Raw genomic sequence first — 22707 nt, 5'->3', positions numbered from 1 at the left:
AATTATTTTTAAACTAATCAGGTTGTTCGAAATATTTAGAGGAAGATCTGGCTCTGGTTTCCGTATGCACCAGAGTACCAGACTAATTCTAAAAATCATTTGAGCATGCCAAGATTACCAACCGCGCAGGACAAATGCCAACACAACGACCAGCAAGCACCAAATTAGTGCCAAAATCGCCAATCATGCAGCCGAGTAAACGTCACCTCAGACCTTACGCGGCCAATTTTCTTTATCGAATTTCTTTTGATTTAATCCCAATTCATTTCCACCCCCTCGTCGTCGCCTCCTCGTTCTCCAGGCTTTTGCCAGCTCGATCCACCAAGCCCAACAAACAAGTCGCGGACTCGCAGCCGCCAACCACCCGATGCCCACGCCGTGAGGCGCGCCGCCGCAGCCGCCGTTACTATGACCTCGCCGCCGGCCTCCACCTCCTGGTTCTCCGGCCTCGCGCGCGCCTCCTCCTCCGCCTCCTCCATGGCCGGCGGCGTCGCCTCCGCCCCGGCCTCCTCCGCCTCCCTCCCCGACGCGCCCGCCGCCGCCTCCAGGTCCGTGGTCGCCGCCGGCGTCGGCGCGGGCGCCGGAGTGGTCAAGCGGAAGCAGCTCCGTGGGGCGCTGTTCAAGTACGGGCCCAAGTCCGCGCAGGTAAACGGGCACTCCCCTCCTCCCCGCGATCTGGAGGTCGTTGGTTCGTTCGCCGCTGGGATTCTAGAAAGTTCTGGAAGTGGAGTTTTTTTTTTTCACCTGGCGAAGTTCTGGAATCCTGGATGCGCCTCGTGGCAGCATTCCGCCATTGCTTTCGCCGAGTGTTGTAGGAGCTGCTAGACGGGAGTCGTGCGGGGAAATCCCGTGGCTGGGATTGTTCTCGAAGCTTCCAGAAGGCCACCGCGCGACGCCACGGCCTTTGGAAGGGGGCTAGTCTTTTGCGACACTCGAGATGCGGGATCTCCCTTTTTAGTGGCAGGGTTCTGCTTTTTTAGCGAGTGGGACTCTACTCTACGTTTTCTCACGCATGTTTAAAATGTGATGGCTGCTTAGATTCCTGTAGAATAAAAGAAACTTCTATGATGTGCAACAACTCGCAAATGGTGGCGAATTTGCTTTTACTCAGCTGGCTAGGCAATTTGTTGTTTGGATTTGGGGGTAATTCTCCTTTGCTGATGTTACACGGTTATGCCCTTTTGGTTGCTTGTCATGTAGTTACTGTACCATTTCGTGTGGAGGAAAGGCTACTTAATATACAATGCTGACCCTTTTGGCATGTGGTCCTTGCGTGTAGGTGTTTTTGTGGTTTGCTTACCCCATATCTTAAGACCTTTTGCTTGTTAGCCTGAAAATTTTGTAGCTGGGCTTAGTTTCCAGTAGATTATGTTATGTTATAGGCTTTCTTGGTACTTCTATTTCTGGTACAAGACTGTATTTCAATTCTTTATTTGTTACAGTGAGGGTTTAAATGGGGGTGATCTATCAAATGTTACTGGGTTGGGCAGCTTATTCTGCAGGGAAACATGTTCCTTTTTTTTTATTTGAAGATGTCCATTTGCAGCTTTTGAAAGTTGCGCTACAGATGCCTATGTTTAGTTCTTTTTGGGTGCTCTTTAGTTTCTTTGAAATCTGTTGGTTTTTTTAAATGTTTGTATCTGAGCAAACCCCCTGCTATACACAAATTAACTTCTTTTGGATATACTTTTTCTAGCGCTGTGTTATTTAATGTTTTTTTTGGGTGTTATATAATGGCTTTGTAAGCTTTACTCTTCCTCTTTCAGGTAGCATTCAGAACTGGTGATTTTAACCATCAGGTGATCTTCATTGGTGGCCTCACAGATGGACTTTTAGCTACTGAGTAAGTTAAAAAAAAAATCTTTTTTGCCCCTTTGATAGTTGTGTTTTCACTAAATATTGGGCACAATATTTTGACTTAACATCCATACATGGAATTACTGTTGTGATCTGACATTTTTTTGTGCCATGGTTAATTGGGTCCATAAATTAAGACACATGGGAAATTGGTAAAAAAATTGCTCTTGATTGAGAAGTGAAGCATTATATCATGTAAACATATTCTGATTCCTGCATCCCTTCAACCAGTTCTTCATTTTTATAACAAAATACCAAGTCAACTTGAAATACTGTGGGATTTGGGCTAGTAGCCTTTACACCATTCAAAATAAGTAACAACTTCGCTCATCCAAGTGATGTCACTATCTTATAATTGAAAGTGTGATCATTGTGGTGTTTCACATTTCTTGTGTTCCATCATGATCACCTCTGTTTAGAGTTCAATAGCGATTGATATTATGTTTTTGTAACTACAAATTCTAAGTGCTGTCTATAACTGCCAGGCTTAATTTGTGCCGGTAATGAAGATTTACTGTTAAGTGAATCTGTGTACCTTTTGGATCTTTTTAAGGCCAGGATGCTTGGTCACTCACCTTGCAAAACTGGGCCCATATGAATTATGCCTTGTAAAACCCAAATAAGTTGACTGCGTGAAAACTTAACATTGAATATTCTGGATGCAACATACAGTCGAAGTATTACAGTTTTCTAGCATCACTCAGAACATGTCTCATTAAGCTAATTAAATGGACCTACTAAAAAGCAATAAAAGATTGTGGAAAAAATAATTAGAATCTATAAATGTGAGAGAACCTAAAACCCGATAAATCTTATCACACTTCTATAAATATATATTTTTCTGATGCACACCTTATTTATTTTTGCATTGCAGATTAATATTTAATTTCATTTCACTAGTGCTAACTGATTTTTAAAAACCCTACAGCTACTTGGAACCATTGTCACTTGCATTGGAGGTTGAGAAATGGTCCTTGGTCCAGCCATTGCTTTCTTCATCATACACTGGATATGGAATTTCCAGCTTAGAGCAAGTATGAGCTTTAGTCTGGAAATTAAATAAGCCTTTTACTTTGTATAGATAAGAAGAGGGATTGTAGAATACAAGCATGCACTAATATCTTTGGGGTTGCTATGTTATGTAGCATGATGAAAGAGGATTTGCCATGTTTATGAAATGATTATTTCTATTGAAATTTACTCCATAAATGTATATGGTATTCTACATTTTTCCATAGAGAGCCATGCCCGAATTTCGTTACTGATTATGCGACTCAAAGTTAGCCGACCATGATGTTCTCAATTTTTTTAACCGAAGTCAGCAGGGGAAGCCCCTACCTATTTTTTTATAATTTTTTTTTATTCCAGACCCGTTTAATTCGCTCCCACGGGGAGTCGAACCCAAGCCTGCTGGTGCTACTCAGGTGCTTTAACCACTAGGCTAGAGGCCCTTTTGCATGTTCTCAATTTTTTAACATCCTTATTAAACATTTCTTTTTGGCTATAGAAAGCTCTAGGTTTATCTTTATCTCACATCCAGTTACCTTAACTATTGAGCCTTAAGGTCACTTCAATACTGTGTGGAATTAGTTTTAGATATCAAAACTGAAGGTATTTCTTGAAAGGAAATTGCAGTAATCTGTGACTGTTTAAGCGACTGGCTACAGCATAATATTTGAGGTCCATAGGTCTCTTCGAGTTCAAGCAGTTCTGACATGCATTGATTTTGAAACGCTAAGTAATTAGAACATATTCATAAGTTCTCTAGGGCACAGTCTTAATCTAAATCTTGCATGTATGTTGCTTCAACATTCTTACCAGACCAACAGGGTTCTCTTATAAACCTTTATTTTGTAGATCGAGAAAGAATTTACTTTTGGTGCCCTTCCTTTCTTTTGATTAGATAAATCCTAGGATTCCATGGTTGATCTTATTATCTTGACATTCCCTTTCCATGCTATGGAAGCTTTCTTTTGACCTTGTTATTGTTTCCTTTGTAAATTCAGCTTTATATGCTAGCTAGTGTGATTTTCATGAAGTTTTTAAATATACACCTTTTGCTTTACTTAGTGCTTTGGGGTATAATGATATTAATTGATGAAACTTTTTGTCAATAATTATCACCAATGCCCTAAAAAAATATTTGTTTCCTTCGTCTTCTTCTGTTTTCCCCAAGTTCTACTGAATTTTCCGTTTTATTCTGTTTTCCTTTGTCTTCTGCTTTGTTAACTTATTTTATATTTTTCTGGTCTATGCATTGCTCATATATGTTTTCTTACTGAAGGACGCATTGGAACTAGATCAGCTCATCAGTTACTTAATAAATAAAGAAAATTCTGAAGGAGTAATATTGCTTGGTCACAGTACGGGTTGCCAGGTATGCTATTTCTAATATCCTCTACTACTTTACAGCTGTGAAATAAGATAACACTGACTCTTCTACGGTTGCCAGGATATTGTGCATTATATGCGTACAAACTTTGCCTGTTCGAAAGCAGTTTCTGGGGTCATTTTACAGGTATCTCCCTATCTATCTCATGTTCTGAGTGCATGATTAGAGGGGTAAAAAAATATTTAAATTCGTTGTGTGCGAAATTTCTTTGTTGATAAGAACTGTTTATACTTGTTTGAACTAATTTAATATTTTAATGATATCTTTGTGTAACTTCTATGCTAATCTATTCTTCAGGCACCAGTAAGTGACAGGGAGTATAGAGCAACTCTTCCAGAAACAGCTGAAATGATAGACCTGGCAGCCAAAATGATTAGCGAGGGTCGTGGTATGGATTTGATGCCTAGAGAAGCAAACCCAGATGCTCCCATTACTGCCTACAGGTATAGTTTTATGATTGAGTATTTGAGTTACAGGATATAGAGATTTGTAATAAGTCTGTTGGCATTGTTGGTGGTTTCACAAAAGCACTCAATTGTTTCTAATTGTGGTGCCAGTTGTTTGTTGGACACATATTTAGGATTGATAATAGCAAAATCCCACTTGAACTGGCAAAGATTCCCCTAACCAACAAGATTCGACAGTGTATCAACCTTAAACAGACTCTAATGCTATAAGCAGTTTGTTTATCCCTTTTTGTAAAACAAGTTTGTAAAAGAGATGCTGCTTATTAGTCATCTGTGTCCATTAGTGGCAGCAGCACCATATATGCCACTGCAATACCGATAGGTGTTGGTGGTTGGTAGCGGGGCTGCGTCCCCTCTTTAGGTAAATGGGAAGCCCTGGTGATTATCGAAAGCAATACAACTTCCAACTATATTCACTGCGCCCTTCCCCCGATTCTGTGATGGTCTAGTACAGTTAGAGCCCACAAAGCCCCACAAAGCATAATCTGCTACCAGGGACGAAGCCAGGAATTTTACTTGAGGGGTGCCAAAGAGCTTACGTAAATAACAAATGGTGCTAAGTAATGTTTTTTTTATCTTTTTTACTTGTAAACCTAAAGAGCTATTAGAAGAAATGCACTGGCATGGGTGGAGCCATGGGACCCCTTGGTCCCCCCATTGCCTCCATCCCTGTCTGCTACTCCCTCTGTTTTTTAATATATGACGTTTAGAACAAGCTAATTAGTGTGAACTAATTAACTTGTCCTAAACAATTTATTTAAAAATGCAGTAATATATTTAAAGGAATTGTGTAGACCCATGGTTCTTAACAACAATATCTTTCAGCTTGGTGTCAAAGTGAAACTATTTGTTGACTCTTTTTTCTGCAATAGGGTCAAAATTTGTCAGCATGTCTCCTAAGATTTGTTTGAAGAAGTTATGATTGCAAAATTAGCAATAAGGAACTAAAAATGTTTTCTCATCTCTGGTATTCTAATGCATACAAGTATATATGTAGGTACCACTCCCTTTGTTCATATATGGGTGACGATGACATGTTCAGTTCAGATCTAAGTGAAGATCAGCTGAGGCAGAGACTTGGTCACATGTCAACCACACAGTGTCAGGTATGTTGTTCTGCTTCAGTTTGTTGGCTTTGTCTCCTAAAACCATCTTGTTGTCCAGGAATGGTTGCAAATAAGAGGAAAATCGTGTTCAGAATTTGCATTTTCATGTTGTCATTTTATAGTTCTGTAGTTCTTTATCAACCTTTAGTTAGGATGGTTGATGTTGATGGCAGTAATCCCTGTCCATGTGTTTAGTTAGTTAGGGTCATTTTCTTTCAGTAGTGTTGTTCACTTTGATTCAGTTAGAGTTAGCCGTTCAGGTGTTTTGGTCAGAGTCAGTTAGAGTCAGTTAGGAAGTCCTAGTCTTCAGGATCAGGGTGCTCTCATCCACAGGACGTGCTCCTGTTTGTTAGGGGCCACTATGGCCAGTAGTAGCCGGCTGTTAAGTCGTGTATTTCCTTCTATAAATAAGAGAGCAATGCAATCAGAAAAGCTGCCTTTGCAACACAAAATTCATGCGTGTGTGTGTTCTGAGTTCCAGTGAGTTGAGAGCTTACAGATGTTAACCAACAGCTTTTGCCATTCATAGTGGCACAAGAAGAAAAACAATGATTGAAAGAACTGTTTATATGCTACTTCCTCCAGTCACAATTAAGTGACACTTCTGACATCAGCAGTCTCCAAAACATAACATATTGACCGCTATAGCAGAAGTATATTATTATAGACTACTCTTGTTACAAATGTACCCTTATCCAAATTCAACAAATGAATAGTAATTTGTAAATTAACCATAATTTGGAACGATTGATTGACTTCTGATGACCCCAAAAAAGTCACTTATTTGTGTCTGGAGGGAGTACACAATTACAAGCTATCTGGCAGCAAAACTAACATTTGGTTAGTATTTGAGATGGTTAAGCTTGCAGTTGGTCGATCGTGCAAATCAAGTGCGGGTATTATTTCTGAACCACATCTTCAATTCTGGAGAATCTGGAAAAAATCTCTAATAATTACTAATAATTGGTCATCTTGAAGAAACTATTTATATTGTAGTAAGAAAAAAATGACTGTTACTCTTTGATTTACACTGTAAATCTTCTGACAAGTTTAGTTTTGGATGTGCTGATCTTCTTGTGCTGTATTTTTTTTTGTATTTTTAGTATGTCTTTGGTGCATGTAATGACCGCATTACCCGGAAAAAAAAACATATTTGACCTTCCAATTTCATGCGTCATGTTGCATGCTAGGCTACCGCCTAAATTTCCTGTCCAATAGCATCGAAGATCTTTATTGCTTATTGGACATATAGCAATCTCTGCCATCAGTTTTTGCAATAGCAGCTTCGTCCATTCCGATGGACTAGTAACATAAGCTTCTGTGGTACCATGACCAAGGATTTTATCTAGTTTGATTTCTAATTCTCCAACTTCATGTTACTAGTCTCTTGGGACTTTGTTTTGAAGTTTGCCAGCTTGTCAAAGATGGCCATCAAATTGATAAGCTTCAGAAACATTAGTAATGCAAAGAGACTTCCGACAGGTAGTAGTCGAATTAGAAATCATACTAGACCCTTGGTTGTGATGCCTACGATGCTTGCACAGCTGTCCATTGAAGCTGAGACCAGTAGAGCAACATTGAAGTTGTGGATTGCTATGTGTCGACTAATAAATGGAGATCTGCGGGGCTACTGGAACTTATGTTAATTCCACTGTTTCAAAATCCTTACATAGAAGCCACGGAAGTTCAAATTTGATAGAACAAGTATTCTCATGGGGTGCAATTGGTCAAATTGTTTAAACAGTGAAAATCCCTTAAAAAGAATATGTAGAAGTGCTGAAAATTCTGAAAAAAATATCAGCTATAGGTGATATTATGTTCCAGATCCATGCAAAATTTCATGATCAAATTCAGTCTTATTTGTGATTGTAAAAAAGTGCTGAACCTCAGGCGTAATAGTGTGTTTTTTGGTCCCTTTTGTGTTATTGCAACTTAAATTTGTATCTTTTGTTTCTCACAAACCAAATTGAGTTTGCGCATGAGTTTTGCATGGATGTAGAACATATATTTTATGGGTGTATTATGATGGAAGTAATTCGTTGAAATTTGAGCAAGCATGCACTACTAACATTTACATTAAAACATTTCCTGAATGGTCAAATTGCACATTCTAGATTGAAAAGAAGTTTCTTAAAACTGTCTGGTTCAACATACGGCATATATATAGTTGTGTGCTGAATAATTAAATGGAAACTTCATTTTCCTTGGTATAATTTGAGGTGGCAATACAAATTCAATTCTGAATTATGCTTTGGCTCTTGCATTTAATAGCTTTAAGTGTTCTGCAGGTTATTTTTTCAATGGGGGACGAATATGTCCCTGAATATGTTGATAAGGAGGCTCTAGTAGACAGGTAAAAAAACAGAACCTAAATTAATGAATACTAAGGTGATTGACATTGTACTCATGTTATTGCTTCACTGCAGGTTGTGCAGAGCGCTGGGAGGTGCAGAGAAGGTTGAAATAGAGTGGGGAAACCATGCTCTGTCCAATAGAGTCCAAGAGGCAGTTCGGGCCATTGTAGATTTTGTTAAGAGGGAGGGGCCCAAAGGTTGGGATGATCCATGGAGCTAGATATAGCAGTCTTATCTCATTTGTAACTAGTCTATGATTTTCTCCTTATTTTTTTTCTCCAATTGTAACATTTTTCTTTTGCGTTATTGCTGGTCCAATTTTTATTGTAGTGATATGCTGGCTTATTTCTCAGTATACACCGTGTTCAGATATGGTGTATCTGTTTTGTAAATTGCAATGAGTTCCAAATCTTTTTGGTTGCCAAATCAGTATTTGGTGATTACAAGTTCTGTGATATTTCAACATGGAACCGTTGTTTTGATTACAAGTTCTGTGGTCATGCCTACGTTGTTTTGATGCACTTTATAATTCACAAACCAATTTCATTGTTTTGGATTACAAACGTTGTGCAAACTTCATCAGTTATGAAATGCATGTGCCCACTAATTAAAGACTTGTTGAATGGCTGCCTGCTTCAACGAGCTACATATCACCAGTTACCAGGGTTATTTTAGCTGTTTGTTTGATACTCTGTAATGTGATGATAGTTTCACTAACTCGTATCTTCATGCACGTTTTTGGGAGTTCTGTAATGTGATCATGCAGGGTGAGGTATTGGAAGCTTTGCACTGGTCGCATATACACTTGATGCCAGAGCATGAACCGTCTTTATTCCTGGACAAAACAGGTTGGTCAACTGTTCTATGTTCTTTCTTGTATCTTTCTTAAGCTTTTGTGATTTGTGCCATATTGTTTTACTTGACAGTCCATCATTGTCTCTTTATTTGAGGCTCTGTTTAGTCTCTTCATCCTAGATATTCCATCCGGAAAGGCCAAAAAAGTACTATAATTTGGATCTTTGCTCATGCTCTTTTAAAGCTACGAAAAAGGTTTATTTGTCCTATTGGGCATAATGGTTTTCCATTAATTATAATGATCAACTTGCATACTTTTGTCCAGGTGCGCCGAAAGTCATGTTCTTTCTTAAACTTTCCGCCGGCAATTACGGTTAAGCATACAATGAATACATTTGCCAGATCTAAAATTCTAACTACAAAGGCTTATTTGTAGTGTGACTCTGTGAGAATAATCTGTCAGGTTGTGGTTCAATTCCGTTGGCTGGTTTATCGTGTTCCAAAGAGGCTATAATCCACATCAAAAGGTGCACATTCATAGGTGTGTAGATGAATATCAGGTGCCGAGATTACTTGAGGGGAGTGTATGACTATGAAGTCAGAAAATAGCGTCTCACATATATTAATATATTAGATCAACCTAGGAGGAGCTAGGCGATTTTTCATTAAGAAGAATAAATAGTCATCCAAATTTGAACTAGAGGGGACTCCAACCTAGATGGTTAGAGTGCACGACCACACCTCCCACCCTAACCAGTTGAGTTAGGCTCACTTCCTAGAAAATAGCATCTCACACAGATTGATAGAATAAAATCAGCTGTCAACAAAGACTATTCTTGAAAAGTTGAGATTTGAGAAGTACATGGCGATGCAAATATTGTTCCATTATTCTGTATTCAAGGGTGGGAGAATTGTCGTTCTTGATGGACAGAGTGCATCCCACAACTAATAACCTGAGCTACCTAGCTTGCTAGGCTTCAAAATGCTATGGCTCTTGCGCCTAATGCGTGATTAGAGAATCGTAATCACGAGCTACTACAAAAAAGCAGTGCATTTGTGCAAGTTGGTTGACCATGGTGCATGGAGCACATAATCAGGTGGCCGAAATAGGGCACAACATATAACCGAAAAAGAAAGAAACCGTGAGAAAGAAAGGAATGACCACATGATGAGAATATTGCAAGATTAGAGTTAGTTGGAAGAAGAGGAAGTGCAAGAGATAGTGGCAAATACATGCGCCGTTATTCAGACAGTCCTTGCTCACAAATCAAAATTTTAAATTCTCCCACTTGCTCTTTTCCCATTACCTGCTGTTTGAGTAATGGGAATATTGCTTTAGGAATTTCAGGAGTTCTAACTAAGTTGTAGAATTTGAACAGAGGATGTAGATGTAGTTCGCGGTAAGGTTTTGGTGGTTAGGTCATATTTCCATGCTGCCACTCCTAAAATATTTCAGTCATATTCCTGTACTCTTATTTTGTTCCGCTTCTCACTTTTATTACTCAAAATTAAATCAAGAACATTTTTTCTGATACTAAATTTGCTATGAAACACCAAAACAAAATTTGCGTGAAACATAATTTCATGAAAATTCCAAAATGAACTCATAAGTTCAAAATAAACTGTTGTGCCTTAAATTTAATACTGTAATTCTTTCACAAACTGGTTACTTTATAGCTCAACCTTGAGGAGCCAATTTGCTGACATCTGTATGATTACTGACACAGAAAAACTAAAAGCAAAATTATATTGTATATAGCAAGCTGGTTCTTGTTGCGACTGTTTTTGTGATGATTGCTAAGTAATGCTTCACAATCATATAACTTTTAAGATACAAGGCAGTGAGGCACTGGCACTTGAAAGATTCCATGCATGCAGCACTATGCAGTCACTTGACGGATGAAAGTGATGTTGTGAACAGTCAACTAAGGCATACCAAATAAATTGGTCTAAAACTTTTGGAGCACCAGCATAGCTACTACTTGTTAAACAAGCTAATGCAAAAAGGAAATCACTACCAGCGGTCCTTGATGTAACATGTCCCTGGATCGGACTTGCCCACTACCAAGAACAATATCGTTCCCAAGATCTTTTGAAAACTCCCAGATTCAACCGGCAACGTGCAAGGGCTTCATGGTAGCTCTCTGCTGGTTCGTTGAGCTTTTATCTTATATTTCTTAAAAAGTTTTTTTGGGCACTCTCTAATTCTTCACTGTTTTTTGTATCTAATTCATGAATACTTATATTTTCACAAAAATTCGGGCATTTTGCTTCCAAAAAATACCATTCCTGGTGATGACTGTCATTTCGATTGGATCACCACCCCCTGCCCAAAACAAGATCATATACCCTGCTTGCAATTGGTTTCTTGTGCCAAAAGCAGATGTTTTTCAGGAGCATCGTGAAATCATGTAAACATCTCTTACACATTTTTAAAACCTGGCCACCTGGGTGCGAGTGTCTTTGGGTGGCTTTGTAAGGGTTCTTTACCCCTTTTATCTTCTTAATATAATGATATGAAGTCCTCGTTTGAGAAAATAAAATCTTTTACACATATTTCTGAAATGTATTGTTAAAATGAACACAATTACCAAATGCCATGGATCGGGATGCCCTATATGCAAAAGTTAGTCAACATTTCTACACCATGATGTTGTATTTGGAAGAAGTGATTGTTGCTGTACGAGCCCAGTCTTCTATATTTGTAACCAATTAAAATGACTGTCCTCCACATATCATGCTTGCGAAAAGGGGGAACATTGGATTGTGGAGGTGAGTGGTGGGTGCTTCTAGTCACATGATGAGCCACTGATTTTTGTTTTTGTTTGAATTCCAACTTATTATAGCACTGTTGATGGAACCATCCATTACAGTATTGCGGTACCGGTCTAAGGATTCCTCAGCGATATGTGGATACATGATACACACTTGTCCTGTTCCTTGTTCTCTTCTCTTATAATATTGAGTCAATGTATTTGAAGCATAAATAAAAAACATAAAGTAAAACTTGTTGCTAGCTATTTCAAACGGTCAAAGAGTTAACTATGAGTTCCTGTCGATTTCAAATACATCCTCTGTGTGTGGTCAGTTTGGTAATACGATAAGCTATTGGCTGTTTATTTTTTGAAAGCTTAGTATCAAAGGAGGCAACTTTGTAAAGGAGACAGCATGCACATGAAGATGATAAGATAATATAGCTAGGCAGCCGGTTAAATAAGTCCCAGGATAAAACCTGTGGCCACAACAGGATAACATCGAACATTAGTCATAACCCAAAGTTGCGCCTTTCATCCCATCATCTTGTGCAGTAAAAATTGTGCTGATACTATTTGACACTAGGATCGTTGGTGATTAATTACACAGGCTGCTATGTCGGTACATACTTAATGGCTAAGTATTTTGATTTATTTTTTCTTTTAGTTTCTTAGATGGCAGTATGAAAAATAATGCGTCGGGAAAAGTTATATGCACAACTTTAACCATCTAGTTAACGTGGCAATGTTCTATACTGTTACATGAAACTGAAAATATCGCTATTCACTGTTGTTCCATAACTGAAACATGAATTAGATTTTAAGGCAATGAAGTCAAAGTTGTTAAACTTGGGTGTCATACTCATACATAGATGGCCACAAACAAAGACTTACCAATCATGAACCACTATATCATTGTAATATGAAAAAGATGGCTGCTGTGCCTTTCCTCACTACTGATGATGAACATAAGATGGTTTGACATTGATGTGATGCTCACAATTGAAATGGAGTTTTGCAGGACTAGCTAGAAGCAACAGAAAAAGGCTGCGCTTTTCTTTACACTCCCAACTCTAGTTTCAGTGCTCCTACCTTTTAAATAATTTAATGGGTCGACCTGCAGCACTCATATCCTTTTTTCCTCTTCTATATATTTTTATAAAAAGTCGTTGTGTTATGTAAAGTGATCGATAAAGGGAAGCAGAACCATGAATCCTTTAATTCTTCTTATATGAGTCATTTGTTTTCACCAATGTGACACATGATTGAACTGTCTTTCAAAAATGTATACTTCCAGAGAGAAAAGATAAAATGTGATATATGCAATCAGACTTCATTAAAAATTATCAATACTTTTTGAATAGTATCAGATAATATGTAAAGGCTGAAACTATCGCTTCAACTATATTATAATTTTATTTGAGCTTAATTTGTGGTCTTACTGACTGTTTGTAACTGGTGCCGTCATGTACACTTCAGTATAATCAAATGGCCCAATCGTTTGGAATTCTGGATGAGGAATTAGCTAAGTAGATTTCATTTCTTATTACTACACGAGTGACCAAAAAATAATAACAATTTATTTTTTCTACAGCATTGCTATTGTCATGTTGCAATGTAAATAATGATCAGTTCTATATTTTGAAGATTCTGTCAATTATCTTTATGACATTCTTACTTGACGAGATGAAGTACATCAATTTTTTAAGATTTTAATTTGGTTAAATAAAAATGGAATTTGATGAATCTGGACAGTAATAGTAAGAAATTTTAATTTTTGCATTGTATTTCAAGAGACATAAATATATAAGATGTTTCGGTAATGCTATAGTCCGAGCGTCCGGACTCGTGTTGCTTCTCCGGACGGTTACCGTGTTACGTAGCACAAGCATGTCCAAGCATTTTTCCTCTTCCGTCAGCGCAACTGTTATTCCTCTCCATTGTTCTGACTCTCCATTGTTCTGACTCTCCTCTCGATTGTTTTGACTCCAGCCACTTGTCTCTCTAGCGCACCATAGCATGTACTAGCTAGGTACGCGCACAGCCATGGAGACAGCGGCGGGGCGAGACTGCGCAGAAGGCTCTGGCCAGGTGGTGGCGGAGGCCGGAGAGCACGGGGTGGATGTACACCACCCTCTGGTGAGCGCTTCTCTTTGGAGGGGATGAGCCTTGCCTAGTAGCAAGAGTCGAAGGTGACTGGAGGAGCAAGTTGGCGATGCAGCCTAGCATGGTGTGTGGAGATATATGACCTACCACCGAATCCTGCCGCCGCTGCCCGATTCATGGGCTCCAGTGCATAACCTCAGCGGGCTAGCATCAAGGCGAGCGGAGGAGGCGCACGGGGGTGGCGGCTCTTCTTCCCGGCGGCGGGCGATGAAGGCACAACGGCCACCACCGCCCCCTGTGCCAGCCGCCGGAGGAGCTGCTCTGCCGGCAATGGGCTTGACCGCCTAAGGAGCTCCATGGGGAAGGGTGCCGAGCACCGCTCCCCTGCGGCCAGGGGTGAGCCGTGCCGGCCGCCGCCATCCTCCTCCTCCACCGTTTCCTAGCGTCGGATCTCGCTGTGCAGTGCTCCTCCTACCAAGTTTTGCTGCATGTTGCAAGCGTATGTTTCAAGTGTTTCAGATGTTCCAGAAGAATGGTGCAACTGTGCAGTGCTCCTCCTACCAAGTTTTGCTGCATGTTGCAAGCGTATGTTTCAAGTGTTTCAGATGTTCCAGAAGAATGGTGCAAGTGTTTCATGTGGATGTTGCAAAGAAGATCTAGATGTTGAGACGAGCTAATATTTTTATTACATGAAAGGCAAAACGGGGCAAAGCTTGGAAAGGGCCTCCTGCCCAGGATGTCCAAGGTAGCGATGCCAATGTGTGGAGGTGGAGCCAGCAGTAAGGGCAGCAGTAGGGAGGTGCAGAGGGTAAAGCGGTCCAGAACTATTGCACCTGATGATCACGTTCCGGGACTTGAGATCCTTCACACACATGTTGCAAGTGTTTTATCTGGATGTTGCATTTTCAATGAGAGATTTGAATGTTCCATGCAACACGAAATAGATGTTGCGGCAGGTTTTTTTCCTCATCATCAATATATGGCTAATAAATTTTTTTCAACATGTTTTTTGATGTTGCAAATGGTGATTTTCTATGTTGCAAATGTTTACTTTCTATGTTGCAGACGTTATTTTTTGATGTTGCGATGGACCAACGGAGTGTCCGATGGGAAGTTTTCCCATCGGACGTCCGGGCGCTAGCAATGCCCAAGATGTTTTTAATTAATACGGCTATTCAGCAGTGATCAACATTCGCTGTCATTTGTTGAGGATATATGGAAATGACAATACATATTTACAAGATGGAACTTGGCATTTTTAGGCCCATCGGGTGCTGACTGGGCAAGATGTGCCACATCGGATGGGTGACGTGGCCCAAAACCAGGGTGGAATTGGCGTGGGGTAATGTGCCCGGTTTTGACAGTTGAATGGTGTGATTTGTCTGATTTTGGAGTTGGAGTGCTAAAATTGGACGACCGTGACAGTTGAAGGTTGAAAAATGGATTTTTCTCTCTAAACTACTATGAGCTACAACCTTCTTCCTCCAAGTTGCCGTTAATGATCAGATATCAGTAATTTAGATCAACTCCTTTTTTCCTTGATATATTGAAGGGTGATTTTGAGCATAGATCAAGAACAATGTGGTCTCACCTCGCCCGCATTCTTTCCCTTCCACAGGTTGGAAGGAGTTTTAGCTGCTTTAACTTCCTTACCTAAGTATATATCATTTCCTTTTTATCATGATGTGCACCCACCTATTGTGATCACTTTAAAGCGGCATATATTTTCCCTCATGAAGCAATGCACTGATCATACACATACATGTTAGCGACAGCCTTCTTCCAAGTTGCACGTTAAGAATCATATCTCAAGGTTTAGAATGTCTGAAAGGGACAACTGCAAAATAAGATCTAAACAATTGAATAACATTAGCTATCTACCTTTATGTAGAATCAAATATTCCATCCTAAGAGCACAAGATTATGCTCTCTACCACAGTCCACAGTTATATCTTACTTAGTAGCTACCTTTGCATGAACATAAATAGCCGAAGCATATATGTAAAGTTTCTAAAAGTAATGGCTCACATTTCATTAGAAACTTAAGTGAGACTGAAATCCTGCATTATCTTTGTGGACCTTTATGGCTTGCTAAAATTTGCAGGAAATATAACACCTTAGATATACATTGAAATACCAAGGACCACAAATTTCTGCAAATGATCTTGAACATTCCTTTGTATTTGATCTATGATAATGGGCGTATTGAGTAGTATTGTACATAGTACCATGATATTAAGGGGGTGTTTGGATACGAGATGTTAAACTTTAACAGTGTCACATCGGATGTTCGGATGCTAATTAGGAGAATTAAACATGAGCTAATTATAAAACTAATTGCAGAATCCTGTGCTAATTCGCGAGATGAATCTATTAAGCCTAATTAATCCATCATTAGCAAATGGTTACTGTAGCACCACATTGTCAAATCATGGACTAATTAGGCTTAATAGATTCGTCTCGCGAATTACACTCCATCTGTGCAATTAATTTTGTAATTAGCTTATGTTTAATACTCCTAATTAGCATCCAAACATCTGATGTGACGGGTGTTAAACTTTAACACATAGTTGCCAAACAGGCCCTAATATGTGCACAACCGCAGATGACATGAATAAATACTCAAGACATATATCCAGGGGCGGATCTAGGGCCCGGGCTGCCCGGGCTGCAGCCCGGGGCGAGATCATGGAGTCCCTTTAACATATGTGGTGTTTAGCCTAACAAAATGAGGTTTAGGAGACAAGATTAGACTGTTTTGGGCGTGATTCAACAGCTCAGCCCGGGGCTCAGCCCTTTCTGGATCCGCCCCTGCATATATCTTCATAAAGTTCTTCCCATGCGTGCGAACTAGCTGAGTATTTGATAGCAGCTTTAGATGACATGGATTAACGACATAGTCACGCGTGCACACGCACATATGCATGCGCACACCATTTTTATCCACCTAATATGCTATTTGTTGATCATCAACAAGTGGTCACCAAAGATAATGGCAGTTACACGAAAGGCTAGCTAGAGAGCATGAACATACAATCATCCTCTTATACAATACTCAACTTGATCATTTTGTAACATCTTTTTGCTTTTTCTTGCCCCTTATCTTAAGAAATGCACCCCTTTTTACCTTTATTGTAATGAAGCACATAAAATTAAATTTGAAAGAACCAAACTTAAGCTTATGTAATTCCAAAAAAAAAAACTAAAATAGACAAACCAAATGCGACGGTTCTAGTATTGTATCACATCGCCGGATGTATTTGCACCATTAATGTACTCACGCATGCAATCATCCAAACAAATGATGTCATGCTGCTTGTATTAATCTAGTTCAAGTTCCCGGTTTGGCTTTGTATACTGTTGGCAATGATCTTATGAAGAGGATGAGAAGAAACATCAGAGATGCTCTAGAGACAAGAGGTGTTGGCATTGCTTTGGAAATAGATTAGGTTTAGTGCATCTGTGGGGCATACACCTCGTCCTTCCATCCCTTTCATGACCACCTTTCCTCTTCTAGCACAAGTACAAGCACAATGATGCATGTCAGTTAAAGAACGGCTACCAACTTGGAAATATATATGATTTGGCAAGTGCACGCTTGACTAACTACCCTATTTTCCTGGCTGGCAGCAAGAATGCTTGAACCCACAAAGATGTCCATATAAAACTTGTATAAAATCATATCTGAAAAGGTGGTAGCCAATCTAACGATCATCACTAATCCCAGCTTAGCTATGCCTATGAAATAAACAAATCTAAAAGAAGGGACAAGCGATGGTGTTACCTTCATTAACAAATATTAACAATGATAAGTAAGGAAATTCCTTGACCCTTGCTTTGAGCTAAGGTTATGCTTGCATGGGACACTATTCTCACTCTAAGAAGTGAATGAATTCGAAACTACCGTTAAAGACATACCATGCAACTGTTTATAGTGGATATATATCCGTCAGTAGTGTTTGTCCTAAACTACGAAAACAAGTAGTTTGTCAAATTTGAAACTTTATCTTCTCTTCAGTATCTTTGTCTATAATAATTGGATTGTTATGTAACTACCGAAAACCAACTCATTGTAGATTGTAATTTGGCGAGCATTGTTAGATGACTGTGATGGCTAGTAAATTCTACTCACTCTGATACAAGAAGTAAGTCACTTCGAACACTGACACAGTTTTTAATATAATATGACACTTTGACTTGTAATTTTTGGAGAAGTGTACTATTTTAAAAGGGAGTTATGATATAATATCAAAGTATTTCCATGATAATAAATCTAGTAGCATCAACCATGCTTGTCAATCTATATAAGTTTTAATGTGTCGATGGGCTGATTTAAAGAAGCTTGACCAACTAGAATCCTAAAACGAAATATATCTTGGGATAGGAGAGAGTAATAATCCAATCACGCAGAAATAGCGTCCACACTAGCCACAATTTTTTTAGTTTATTGCGGCATCCATATTTATTTATCACCCGGATACGTTAAGCTCGTCCTTAAAAGGAATCCCTCCATATTTCAACAGATTAATCTTAATCTGTGAGTCTATTTAGGATACCTATAGGAAAAAAAAAGGTTTGTTAATTTAAGTTTTTTCAAAGTGCAGATAAACGTGTCTACGCGAGAGAACACTGTGTTCTAGTACGTACTATAAATAGGACTAGTATAGCACAGAAGCATTTATTTTCAATTTGTTGCCCTAAAACTCTGAGAACAAAAAGTAATTTAAAAACAGATGAAAATGAACAAAATGCTATCTATATGAATAAAATATTTGAAAAATATTGTAAGTACATTTATGTATTTTCTACAATATACTAATCAAAGGGGACTATTTCAGTTGATTGGTCCTTCCTTTTCAATTTTTATAAAATAATTCGTAACAAAAGAACACACCCTAGCATTGTATTTTACAGAAATAGGCTGTAGCTGTGTTATAGAGTGCCACTTCTTGTTTGTGGTATATATATTTAATTTATTACTGAAGGCAAATAAGTATCAAAAGACTATAAAGAATAACTAACTGTTAAACTCATATCTTAGCTATAGCTTTGGGAAAGCAGTTTAGCACAAGAAAAGCTAGTGTACCATACTACAAATAAGTACTTTAAGTTCCGTACAAATTTTAGTGCTTCATAAATAAATTGGGACATCATTTCTGAAAAGCATAGAAAGATTTGGACGAATGGGACAAATGAATTGGAAGTTTTATATCGACTTTACTTTTCAAAGCAACTTTCTCACTAAAATGTCAATGCGTTAGTCCTCAGTGCTTAATTCTCGCTTTCTGTTCATGCTCAACAGGGATGTTCTTATTCCGTTCCTGGAGTGGTCAAATTAAGAAGCTAAAAGTTATGCTGCATACTACGAATTAAAGATTTTCTTTTTGAGAGAAAATGCTCGACTAATAATAGCTAGGACTAGATCTTGTCTAACACAAGACCATGTTAATCTATCCATCTATACTTTCTTATCTACTTGAGAGTAATAATTCGATGGAAGGGTAAAGAAAATATATTTAGAATCTTGTATTTTTTTTTCAAACAGTTAACTATTGATTGCGGCTAACTATACTTATGATGTTTGTCAGGCCTATTGGGAGTTATATTCGTTTATAAGGGATGTGAAGCACTTTTTGGTTTTACCTTGTCCAGGAGAAATTAGCCGTTGGCTTGTAATCTGAAGATTTGGAAGACAATGCAGTTGGATACTATTGTGGTACCTGACGAAGAGTGAGAGCAAGGAAAGGGATATGAAGAGAGGTCTAACGTACATGCTACATTTATCTTTAGTTTAGAAAATACCGAGCAAGAAAAATTGAATATACACTATTAGTTACACAAGTGAACACTATTTGTGCTTAATTTAGACCTGTCCGGAGTTTTCTCTACGAAATATTCGATAAAGGATTGCAGTATGATTTTGATTATTTTCTCTCTCTAATATTTATGTTAGAAAAACATCTTAATTTCATACAACAAATCTTCCATTTCTATTTGAGTGCAAGGCACGCCAGAAAAACAGATAAAAAAAAGATCTGTCCTTCCTTTAGCATGCCCATATATTCCCAACCATAGAGCTTGGAAGAAGGAACATATCAAACTCCAAATATACATGTAGCTAGGATTTTTTTCATAGCTGTCTGTACTCGTGTCTGTAGTCCACTAACACTACAGGAGTCAATAAGGATGATCGAATTATCATCACATTACTAGTATGTAATAATACATATTTAAGTACAGATAAATATATAAATAATACATATTTAAGTACAGATAAATATATAAATAATGTGACATTGCTCATCTCTCTCATCAGACGGACATATTTAAGCACACGCTCGATTGCACACCAGGTATGCACGTTGTATCGACAAGCGAAAAAAAAAAGGAGAGAAGACTACAGGTTCTACCTCTGCAATGATGGAACATGCAACACAATTTATCTGAGACTACTCTTCTGTCTTGGAGATGGAGCGTCGTTTTTCGTTGGAATTTCAAACTTATAATTCTCGCAATAATTACACTAACCTCTATAGTTTTTACTGTGAAATTCCAACGTTTTTCCAACATAATTTAAGCTCCCCTGGCTCACTTTCCTTTCCTGATGATCTCGGGCTCTCGGCCAATGCCGTCGTCGCACCAAGCAATGGTGGTGGGTGGCTACTCCGCGCTTACAGCCACGCCTTCTCGTGAAAGCAACTGCCAACGGCGAGGCGCCGCTTGTGGCTACACTGCGACGGCGGCCGCCGGCGTGGGAGCGAACACGGGCACTTCAAGGGCCAGATCATCAGCCATGGCGGCGGCATCGTTGTGCAGGAAGGAGCGCACCACGTCGATGCATGGCGCGGCGACGAGCCGCTGCCACGCCTCGTCGGCGTCGTCGCCGCGCCGCCGGAAGACCTCCGTGGCGTCCACGCGGCGGACGCGCCACAGCTTCGATAGCCGCTGGATCTTGGCGCGCTGCCGGCACGCAAGCCGGCAGGTGTTGGACTTGATGTCCTGGACGGCGGCGGCCAGCAGCCGGTCACGCTCGCCCTCGTCGTCGCCGGACCACCGCAGGTACGCGTCAAGCTCGGGGGCGCCAATGGCGCGCCAGATGCCGCGGGAGTAGTCGGCGCGGCGCCGGTCGAAGGCGGCGGCGATCTCGCCGACGAGGCCGCGGGCGCACATGTCGTCGACGCGGCGGGCCACGTAGCCGCGCAGCACGGGGAGCTGCACGTCCACCCAGAGGAAGCAGCAGTCGAACCGCTCCCAGAACGCGCGGCGGTCGCCGTCGACGAGCTCCTCGACGTACGAGTTGGACCCGCCGGCGATGATCGCGAGGCGGCCGCGCGCGGCGATCGCGCCGGCGGCGCGGGACGCCTCGCGCCGGAAGTCCGCGGCCGTGAAGTCGTCGTCGGGGTGCGCCACCCCGAGCAGGTGGTGTGGCACGCCGGCGCGCTCCTCCTCTGTCACCTTGTTCGTGGCAACGTCCAGGCCGGCGTGTACCTGGATCTTGTCGGAGTTGATCACCTCGCCGCCGAATTGGAGGGCGAGGTCCACGGCGAGGCGAGACTTGCCTGTTCCCGTCGCGCCCATCACCACCACGGCCTTGTGCTTTGCTCCCACGTACCTATTGACGTTTACGAGCGGTGGTGGCGGCGGCGCCGGTGGCATGGGAAGCGCCATGCCCCGTTCCAGCCGCTTCACGTCGATGGGAGGTTCTACTAGCCTTGGGAGGGCGGCGGCAGCGGCGGCGATGGCGGCCGTGGGCGCCAAGTAGAGTGACATGGGTTTTGTCGGGATTATGTTGCTAGCTTAGTTAACACTGCTAGGTGGTCAAGAAGTCCTTGAGATCTTCTGGTAGTTAGTTTGTGAGTTGGCTATGGATGTGTTGGGTGGGTATTTATAATGCGATGGCTAAACAAGTGGACAAAAGGATTCTCATTGCAATACAAAATGCGGAGCAGATTCATACGGGGTTTTTATATGATTGAAAACAAATGCATGACATAGGGATTTCAATCACAATAATGCCCTCGATCTAAGCAAAAAGAGACAAGCTGCATAACGTTGCCAATGATGAATCAGAAATCAAATGCCCGGAATTTGATAAATTTGACCAAATTACCGATATGGTGGACACCTTATGTAGATTCAAACATGCCTATTTGTAGTTTTGATTTTAGCAGTTTGTTTTTCTGATAGCATTGAGGGAATGCATGCATAGTGTGCATTTGGCTTCCACTACAAATGTTCATGATGCAAGTGGGCCATGATCTGTTCACAAAGTGGGGCTGTGGAATGAATTAGTTTTGATGAACTGGCGCTTCTTTAATTGTTATATATGCAGCGAATAGTGTGGGTCTAATGAAAGGATTGGTACATTTTGGAGAAAAGATAAAAGGAAATCTAACCAGAAGAAATTGTTTGAGGATTCATTTTCTATACACTTTAATTTGTCTTCATGTTTCAAATTTCAACCGACTAGCGGTTACTAACAAACCTAAAATTTGAATTAAGCATAGTGATAAGATCTGTGGGACTCAACACATAGTATGAAGTACTCTTAAGATGGTGACCTTAACTTTGATTCCTGGGTTAGCAACATAAGTCACCTTCTCCACAATTTAAGTGAAGAATGTTTGTCCAAATAATAATATACAAATTAGGGTAATATCTTATCCAAATCCTTCTATTTTCTAGAACACGCAGGAGAGCTACATGTGGTTGCGCTATGTGACTATGTCTCGAATTTCCAGACTTGACCCAGCCTTGCGGGATCAGCGTGATCTCGAAAACCATTATGAGCAGAAAGATTCAACAATAGATTTTGTGTTCCAAAATTAAACTGGATGCAGGTCAACAGAAAGGACCGATTGAGCTGAGCTGTATGTA

General features: G+C 40.1%; 2 protein-coding genes across 2 annotated transcripts; one reads left to right on the top strand and one right to left on the bottom strand.

The window, feature by feature from the left end:
- Positions 1-287: 287 nt before the first annotated feature.
- LOC117843587 (UPF0613 protein PB24D3.06c) lies at positions 288-8664 on the top strand. Its single transcript, XM_034724233.2, has 9 exons — positions 288-645; positions 1767-1843; positions 2786-2891; positions 4142-4234; positions 4310-4375; positions 4547-4692; positions 5714-5822; positions 8111-8175; positions 8249-8664. The coding sequence occupies exons 1-9, from the start codon at positions 409-411 to the stop codon at positions 8394-8396; spliced, it is 1047 nt and encodes a 348-aa protein (XP_034580124.1). The 5' UTR covers positions 288-408; the 3' UTR covers positions 8397-8664.
- Positions 8665-20114: 11450 nt separating this feature from the next.
- LOC117846178 (adenylate isopentenyltransferase 5, chloroplastic) lies at positions 20115-21666 on the bottom strand. The gene has a single exon (XM_034727294.2). The coding sequence runs from the start codon at positions 21598-21600 to the stop codon at positions 20557-20559; it is 1044 nt and encodes a 347-aa protein (XP_034583185.1). The 5' UTR covers positions 21601-21666; the 3' UTR covers positions 20115-20556.
- Positions 21667-22707: the final 1041 nt, after the last annotated feature.

This window comes from Setaria viridis, chromosome 2 (assembly GCF_005286985.2).
Source record: "Setaria viridis chromosome 2, Setaria_viridis_v4.0, whole genome shotgun sequence".
NCBI classification, from domain to species: domain Eukaryota; kingdom Viridiplantae; phylum Streptophyta; class Magnoliopsida; order Poales; family Poaceae; genus Setaria; species Setaria viridis.
Note: the sequence above shows the minus strand (reverse complement) of the source record. Positions and strands in the feature narration are given on the sequence as shown.

What these genes read in the sequence shown, in the direction of transcription:
- LOC117846178 (XM_034727294.2), bottom strand. Translation starts at nt 21,600, where the DNA reads ATGTCACTCTACTTGGCGCCCACGGCCGCCATCGCCGCCGCTGCCGCC.
- LOC117843587 (XM_034724233.2), top strand. Translation starts at nt 409, where the DNA reads ATGACCTCGCCGCCGGCCTCCACCTCCTGGTTCTCCGGCCTCGCGCGC. An exon ending in GATGGACTTTTAGCTACTGA is followed by an intron (nt 1,844 to 2,785) that starts GTAAGTTAAAAA and finishes AAAACCCTACAG; the next exon opens with CTACTTGGAACCATTGTCAC. An exon ending in TGTCAACCACACAGTGTCAG is followed by an intron (nt 5,823 to 8,110) that starts GTATGTTGTTCT and finishes AGTGTTCTGCAG; the next exon opens with GTTATTTTTTCAATGGGGGA.